This window comes from Camelina sativa, chromosome 3 (assembly GCF_000633955.1).
Source record: "Camelina sativa cultivar DH55 chromosome 3, Cs, whole genome shotgun sequence".
Classification (NCBI taxonomy): domain Eukaryota; kingdom Viridiplantae; phylum Streptophyta; class Magnoliopsida; order Brassicales; family Brassicaceae; genus Camelina; species Camelina sativa.
In genome coordinates this window covers 28,376,091-28,384,340 of record NC_025687.1, presented here as the reverse complement: position 1 = coordinate 28,384,340, position 8,250 = coordinate 28,376,091, and the positions used below count along the sequence as shown (strand labels likewise).

The window sequence follows — 8,250 nt, the reverse complement described above, 5'->3', positions numbered from 1 at the left end:
GAGTAACCTTTGTTTACAGGCGTGGAATCTACACGAGAAAAGTCGTGAAGTTGAACTTATTGATCATGAGCTGACTGAATTCAATATGGAAGAAGTGAAACGCATGATTGGCATAGCTCTGCTGTGCACACAGACATCTCATGCCTTGAGACCACCAATGTCACGAGTGGTGGCCATGCTATCAGGAGATGTTGAGGTCAGTGATGTCACGTCAAAGCCAGGCTACCTAACCGACTGGGGATTTGATGACACCACAAGCTCTTCTCTCAGCGGCTTTCAAACTAAAGACACGGGCGTTTCTGAATCCTTCACGAGCTTTGTGGCGCCTGGATCCGAGGGAAATAACGACTCTAAGCCAATGCTTGGAATTAATGAGGGAAGATGACAAAGACCCTTCACTGTAACTTTGGAAAAACTCTAGATTTCACTTTGATTAAATAACAATGAAATTTCTGAGTTTGACTTGATCGTTGTGATGCGCCGCCCTATGTATGTCTTTAACCAAATCAATGCCGTCCCTTCAGTAGCCCACTTCCTCACTACAGTGTAATGGGTGTATATATAAGTGTTGGAATTCTAATGATTTAAATGCTAATATAATAAGAACAGTTTCATGAGTGGTTCTACGAGCTCAAACAACTCATGAAACGTGTGGTTTTTATATTATGTTTATAAAATAGTCAATAGAGAAACGGTGCATACCAGAGCGTGAACAAGCAATAAACGAAGAGTTCGAGGTAAAGAAGAGTTCCTGACTTTTAGTCCAAGCAAATAGCGAGGGCCAGTTTACAAACACAGTAGGTGGAACAAATAACGAGGACCGGTAGGTGCATGGAAGCTTTAGCCTAAAGAAGGTGGAATTCCATAGAACTTGAGTAAAGGGGTAATGCAAGAAGAGGTGGTTTCTAGTCTCCATGGAACCAGTAACAGAGACAACAATCAGATGTTACCTGCATCCACGATGAAGCAAGCCTGGACCTGGTTGGAAGCCTCTCTAGGTTTGTTGTTCACATGTGCGGAAGGCATGTTTTGGTGTTGAGTCTTAGAACCATACCAAGTCAGCCCAGTCCTTTTCAGGGTCTCTAGGCGGCTAGGCATAAGAACCCCCCAAACTTTACTTGACGGAAATCTTATAAACAAGAGCCATGTTGAAATAATTACGTAAAAATCTTATAAACGTTACTTAATTGTACTGTTTTCTTGAATTGAATGTTTTGGGTATCCTCTTTTTTAATTTTGGTGATGTTTACTAGTCGTTAGTTAATTACGACTCGCAGCGCAGCCGCCAACGCTGACACAGCAGGCGGCCTCCTCAGTCCACGCACGTGAGCTTGATCGCCCTAGAAGACCAATTGATTAATACTGTAGTACAAATTAGCACAATGCATCTCTTAACTAGATTCGCCAACGGTATCGTTAAACTGAAGAACAGAGGAATGTTATTGACTTATTTGGTGAATCAGAAAGGAACCATATCTAAAACCTCTGCAAAATAAACTCTTTCTTTCTACAATTCAAGGCAGAAGCAGCGTTTTTGTTACGGCGATGACAACAAGGCTACGGGGGTCTCCGTGTCTACACCTCATCATTGTGTGGTACTTGTGTATTGCCGGTTCGGTTCACGTGGTTCGATCTCAAAACCAAACCGGAGCCATTACTCATCCCGACGAAGGTCTGTCTTTAAAACCTTAGAAAATATGTCTTCGGATCTTGATTAATCGTAAAAGCAGACTAATTTTATATTATAAGATAAAAGTAAAATGAAGGTTGAAGCTTGATAAGATAAAAATCGACCGTTGTGTGGTTGTGAATAAATTAAACAGCGCGAGCTTTGAACTCCATCTTCGCGGCTTGGAAGATACAGGAGCGGAGTAAATGGAACATCAGCGGCGAACTTTGCACCGGGGCCGCCATCGACGCCAGTGTCCTCGACACCAACACTGCATTCAATCCTCTCATCAAATGCGACTGTAGTTTCGAAAACTCCACAATCTGCCGCATAAACAACATGTACGACTCTGATCCCCTTATTATAGTATATTTGTTTTTGCTGCACCCCATGTGTTCGACGAAATCTCCCACTGGGAATCAATGCTTCATTCAAGTCATTTTCCATATACTATGTTGTTTGTCTTCTTCACAGCAAGGTTTATGCGTTAGATGTTAAAGGACCTATACCTCAAGAGCTCTGGACTTTGACATTCCTCACCAATCTGTACGTATTAATCTTGATTCATACAACAACCATTCTTACCCACTTAGGTTAATATTATATTTTTCTATGTGGTGAGAACTCTATAAATTTGATCCAATTTGGTCATTTCAAAATCACATCTTTCAGGAACCTAGGTCAAAATTTACTCACAGGCTCACTGCCTCCTGCAATTGGAAACCTGACTCGAATGCAGTGGATGTAATACCCCTTCTTCCTTTTTGGTGATTATTTTTCTACACGTTCAGTTTAACCCTTTCTTGTCTCTCACGCAGGACTTTAGGGATCAATGCCTTGTCTGGCCCTCTTCCTAAGGAAATCGGTTTGCTTACAGATTTAAGATTACTGTAAGCTTCTTAATTGTTCCAATTCGAAAAAAAATTCACTCTGCTTTTGGAGGTTTTGATGGTTCCTTATATATAATACTATTTTCCTTTCTCTGCAGAGGTATTGGTTCAAACAACTTTTCCGGTTCTATACCAGCCGAGATTGGGAGTTGTACAAAACTACAGCAAATGTGAGTCTGTCTGTCAAATCTACAAATGCTTATGTATTTATTTCCTGTCTATAATTGGATGATTTAGCTAGTCGACCACAAAAGTCTTGTGCACTTAGTTTTTAAGAATTTCTTACATCCTTTACAGGTACATAGATAGCTCTGGACTCAGCGGGGAAATACCTCTATCGTTTGCTAATTTTTTGGATCTGGAACAAGCGTAAGATATATTGAATTCAAATATTTTTATTTTTTATTTTTTTTTGTAATCTATTTATTACTTTACATTTTATTTTATTTTTCCTTGGGGTGATTGTTACCTTAATGTTGTGCCAGTTGGATTATGGATCTGGAACTTACAGGTCAGATACCAGACTTTATAGGAAATTGGACCAAACTTACTACCTTGTAAGAAGATTTCGTTTCTACGGAGTTATATTGTGGACTTGTTTCCCATTGCTCTTGTATATATGTTTATTTCTATACACTTTATTGAATAATTCTTCGTTGCATCTAAACTGGGAATAAACTACTGGTACGTTTTACTGCAGGAGAATTGTCGGAACTGGTTTGAGTGGTCCAATACCGTCATCATTTTCCAGATTAATTTCTTTGACAGAACTGTATGTGTTGCATTATTGTCAGTCATTTTTTTTTTCTTTCTTTCGTTTCTCCCACCGAGGCTTGGTGATATAATTCATATTTTATATGTAGGAGGCTTGGTGATATATCCAATGGAGGCTCTTCTCTTGATTTCATCAAAGACATGAAGAATCTAAGTACACTGTAATGCAGCTTTGATTCCAACTTCTGCTCCAATTTATGATCAGATTAATGTACTGTTGAACTGTTTCTTCCTCCTCCGTGTATTAAGAGATTATGATATATGCTGCAGAGTATTAAGGAACAACAATCTCACTGGGACAATACCGTCTAATATTGGAGGATACTCAAGTTTGCAACAAGTGTAAGTACATATGTCAATGTGTTTCTTCACATGCTCTGAAAACTGTTTCAGGGTCTTTTCTGTAAAACTGAGATGATTTGTGAAAGTCAAATGAGATAATTCCGTATTCTTCCTCATTCATTACTAACCAGGAATAGTTTAATGTTTAACCGTTCAATTCATGTTTGTTTGTCCAGTGATTTGAGCTTCAACAAACTACAAGGACCAATTCCGGCTTCACTTTTCAACTTAAGTGAACTTGCTCTCTTGTAAGATGATATGTTGTCTGTATATTTTGGGATATTATCTAAGGTTTCTGTTGTTTATTTTGGGTATCACCTCCTTAAAATTGCTAATTGGACCTTCTCTCTTGTAAGATGATATGTTGTTACCCGATAATTTTTATAAAAAATTGTTGTTTTCATATATATTAGGTTTCTGGGAAACAACACGTTGAATGGATCATTGCCCACTCAAAAGGGGCAGTCTCTGAGCACTGTGTGAGTAATTAAATCCTTTATAATTGTTTCATCTTCAAAAGCCACAACGTAGACAGTTTGTTAACAGATCCTCCTGGTATAGACTCGACTTCGTAAATTGTTTTCTGGCCACTTATTTAACTCGAATAAGGTTCCACTCTTGGTGACAGAGATAACTTTCGAAGAAAATAGAAAACTGTTTTTGGACATTTGATATATTTGGTAGATCCTAATTATCGTTCTTTTATGCTTGCAGAGATGTGTCGTACAATGATTTGTCGGGAAGTCTTCCTTCATGGGTCAGCTTACCATACATGAAAGTGTCAGTATACAATACCAATAGCTTTTCCCAACTTATTATTCAAAATGTTCTTACAATCTTAGAAATTTTCCCACATGCATAGCCTTCTTCATATCCAGCGTGAAGCCTCCTTTTTGTTAAAAATATTTATAATAATCACTTGTTAGGGAATAACCAACAGAAGTGTATGTTGTATGTGCAGCAATCTTGTTGCTAACAACTTCACGTTGGAAGGTCTAGACAACAGGTAATTTCTTAATATGTCCTTGTTGGTGCTTGAAATTTCAATACGTTTCTATTTTCTTTTTTTCTTATTTTTTCCTCAAAAGGATGCAAGTACAACCGACTTATCATTTTTTTCTTTTTGTTACAAGAGTTTTATCAGGACTAAATTGCCTGCAGAAGAACTTCCCCTGCAATCGAGGCAAAGGAATCTGTAAGTGTAACAAAAAGATATCCTCATAACTTTTTGCTCTCCATCTAGAGTGAGCAAACATATGAACAGTGCTTTTAAGACTTTTGCTATTGACTGGTGTCTAGATTTTAACTTTTCGATCAACTGCGGAGGCCCAGAGAAAAGGTCTGTTAGCGGGGCAATATTTGAGAAAGAGGACAGGGATCTTGGACCAGCTTCGTTTGTCGTGAGTGCTGCTAAGAGATGGGCAGCCAGTAGTGTAGGAAATTTTGCGGGAAGTAGCAATAATGTATACATAGCTAATTCAATGGCACAATTTACCAACACTGTGGACTCAGAGCTCTTTCAGTCAGCAAGACTTTCTGCATCTTCCCTAAGGTATTATGGGTTGGGGCTAGAAAATGGAGGCTACACCATAAGACTTCAGTTTGCCGAAATACAAATTGTAGGTTCTAACAGTTGGAAAGGTACTGGAAGACGACGTTTTGACATTTATGTCCAGGTCTGCACTACTTGATCGGCTTTCTACTCTACAAATTAACTTTTTGGTTTACTAATTTTCTCCCGAATTTGGTTCTGATGAATTCTGAGATGTAGCTCTGTTTTCCCCCAGGGAAGACTTGTTGAAAAGGATTTTGATGTACGCAGAACAGCTGGTGACTCTACTCTTCGAGCAGTTCAGAGAGAATATAAAGCAAATGTATCAGAAAATCACCTCGAAATTCATCTTTTTTGGGCTGGAAAAGGAACATGCTGTATTCCTGTCCAAGGGGCTTATGGGCCATTAATATCGGCCGTCAGTGCTACACCAGGTAACGCCTAACTGTCAAAAATGGTACAATCTTTTTTTCCCCTGATTTTCACTAATTCCTGTTGCTAGTTAGTGCCTAAGTGTCACATATTCCTGTTCAGATTTCACACCAACTGTGGGTAATAGGCCACCATCAAAGGGAAAGAGCAGGACTGGTACTATTGTGGGTGTCATTGTTGGCGTTGGACTTTTGAGCATCTTTGCGGGTGTGGTTATCTTCATCATTCGTAAAAGAAGAAAGCCGTACACAGATGATGAAGGTATAGATGTAATAAGGACATAAAACAAGCCCTTGAGCTGAAGAATTTTAGCTCTCTGATTAAAAATTAAAGTTGAATATCATCTCTTATATTGGTTGATTTTAAGTACTCAACTGTTTCTGGCAGAGATACTTAGTATGGACGTAAAGCCATACACCTTTACTTACTCGGAACTTAAAAGTGCAACGCAAGATTTCAATCCCTCAAACAAGCTTGGAGAAGGAGGGTTTGGGGCTGTATATAAGGTAAGTCCCTTACCGAAACAAACGAAATAGCTGTATATTATTCTGAGATACTAGGAAAAAAGGGTAAATGTAATACCTTTTTAATATGTTTTGTTTTGAATAACACATTCAACAGGGAAACCTAAATGATGGACGAGAGGTCGCGGTGAAGCAGTTATCAGTTGGATCACGGCAAGGAAAGGGACAATTTGTTGCAGAAATTGTAGCAATTTCTGCAGTTCTACATCGTAACCTAGTAAAACTTTACGGATGCTGCTTTGAAGGAGATCATCGTTTGCTCGTATATGAGTACCTCCCTAAGGGAAGTCTCGATCAGGCATTATTTGGTACTGAACAGAAACATGACTTGACTATTTCTGCTTCTGCCAAGCTAAAGTACTCATTATGCCATTGGGTTGGATGTTGCAGGGGATAAGACTTTACATCTTGATTGGCCAACCCGTTATGAGATATGTCTGGGAGTAGCCAGAGGTCTAGTTTATCTCCACGAGGAGGCGAGTGTTCGAATAATACACAGAGATGTGAAGGCCAGCAACATTTTACTTGACTCTGAACTGGTCCCAAAAGTTTCTGATTTTGGGCTTGCAAAACTGTATAATGACAAGAAAACCCATATTAGTACCCGAGTGGCAGGGACAATGTAAGTAACCCAGAGACCTTGACCTTTGGGTTGCGACACAATTATGGATATGTAACACATGTTAGTTGTACCAATGCAGTGGATATCTTGCGCCAGAGTATGCCATGCGTGGACATCTAACAGAGAAAACAGATGTGTATGCCTTTGGTGTTGTGGCTCTTGAGCTAGTGAGTGGAAGGAAAAACTCTGATGAAAACCTGGAGGAGGGAAAAAAATATCTTCTTGAATGGGTACGCCTTTACTGTTCATATGAGAGAAGTTGGAGATAGACATGAATCTTTGTGTGTTTCTTGTATACAGGCATGGAATCTACGCGAGAAAAGCCGTGACACTGAACTTATTGATGATGAGCTAAAGGAATACAACATGGAAGAAGTGAAACGCATGATTGGCATTGCTCTGCTTTGCACTCAGTCATCTCATGCGTTGAGACCACCAATGTCACGAGTGGTAGCCATGTTGACAGGAGATGCTGAGGTCAATGATGCCACCTCAAAGCCAGGCTACCTAACCGACTGTACATTTGATGACACCACAAGCTCATCTTTCAGCAACTTTCAAACCAAAGAAACTAGCTTCTCCACGAGCTTTATAGCGCCTGGCCCCGGGATGTCACATAGTGACTGCGAATCTAAGCCAATGGTTGGATTCAAGATCAAGGAGGGAAGATGAAAACGTTTCCTCTCTATAATTGGTATAGCCTATAGATATGTTTCTGTTATGGAAGATGACAGTTTTCTTCTATATGTTATTGGAGAAACAGATTTCACTTCCATTCAATATAATAATATTTTAAGAGCTCTGAGTTAAATGATGTCACTTCTAAGCCAGGCTACCTAACTGTTCGTAGTAAATTTGATGACACCACAAGCTTCTTCACGAGCTTTGTGACGCCTGGCCCCAGACCCAGAGACAGCGACTCTAAGACAATATAATGATTGGATTCAAGATCAAGGGAGGGAAGATGAAGTTCTTTAAAGCAAATGCATTGTCGATCAGTTAAATCTTTTGGTTGTGATTGGTGTGTCAACAAGTGGGAAGATTTCATAGTAAGTCTTCCCCTGCTATTACTTGTTAGCGCCACAGCGTAACAGTTCAACTACAACATATATAAAAAATATATAGCAAAACCATAAGTCTTCAACAATGCGAGAAAGAAGCCAAGATGGACCACCAATTGAGAGATAGGATCTGAATCTCCGCTCCCGAGTCACACTTTTTGGTTATATCTCGTGCAACCGCATTCGCTTGAATGGATGAAAGCTTTAAATCTTGATGGCAAAAACCATAACTAATATTAAGACGTTGAATTTTTTCCATGTATGATCTATAACGAGGCCAAGCTGACAGGTTAAGCAGTACATCAATAACAAATCAACAATCCGACCAGACCTCAACATTCTCAATCTGAAAATTCCGCAAGCTATGGAAAGACAACAAAATCC

The 8,250-nt window shown here is 39.3% G+C and overlaps 2 protein-coding genes across 3 annotated transcripts in view; both read left to right on the top strand.

The window, feature by feature from the left end:
• The window catches only part of LOC104778485 (probable LRR receptor-like serine/threonine-protein kinase At1g56140), an 8,907-nt gene extending 8,244 nt beyond the window's left edge, over positions 1 to 663 (top strand). Inside the window, exon 24 of one of the 2 annotated variants that reach the window (XM_010502944.2) lies at positions 20 to 663. In XM_010502944.2, the coding sequence (XP_010501246.1) occupies positions 20 to 385 (366 nt within the window). In that variant the 3' untranslated portion in view covers positions 386 to 663. The remainder of the gene's footprint in view (positions 1 to 19) is intronic. The other variant, XM_010502945.2, reaches the window with a different exon arrangement.
• Positions 1,425 to 7,619, top strand: LOC104778486 (probable LRR receptor-like serine/threonine-protein kinase At1g56130). The gene is made up of 24 exons (XM_010502946.2): positions 1,425 to 1,672; positions 1,824 to 2,010; positions 2,144 to 2,215; positions 2,342 to 2,413; positions 2,488 to 2,559; positions 2,658 to 2,729; positions 2,857 to 2,928; positions 3,045 to 3,116; positions 3,260 to 3,331; positions 3,423 to 3,494; positions 3,604 to 3,675; positions 3,852 to 3,923; positions 4,089 to 4,154; positions 4,390 to 4,455; positions 4,637 to 4,681; positions 4,809 to 4,870; positions 4,975 to 5,351; positions 5,463 to 5,661; positions 5,762 to 5,920; positions 6,047 to 6,165; positions 6,281 to 6,491; positions 6,574 to 6,805; positions 6,885 to 7,035; positions 7,106 to 7,619. Exons 1-24 carry the CDS (start codon positions 1,546 to 1,548, stop codon positions 7,475 to 7,477), a joined length of 3,093 nt encoding a protein of 1,030 aa, XP_010501248.1. The 5' UTR covers positions 1,425 to 1,545; the 3' UTR covers positions 7,478 to 7,619.

Coding starts and splice junctions, on each gene's coding strand:
- LOC104778486 (XM_010502946.2), top strand. CDS start 1,546: ATGACAACAAGGCTACGGGGGTCTCCGTGTCTACACCTCATCATTGTG. Junction 3,117..3,259: donor TGGACCAAACTTACTACCTT/GTAAGAAGATTT, acceptor GTTTTACTGCAG/GAGAATTGTCGGAACTGGTT. Junction 4,456..4,636: donor AGCTTACCATACATGAAAGT/GTCAGTATACAA, acceptor TTGTATGTGCAG/CAATCTTGTTGCTAACAACT.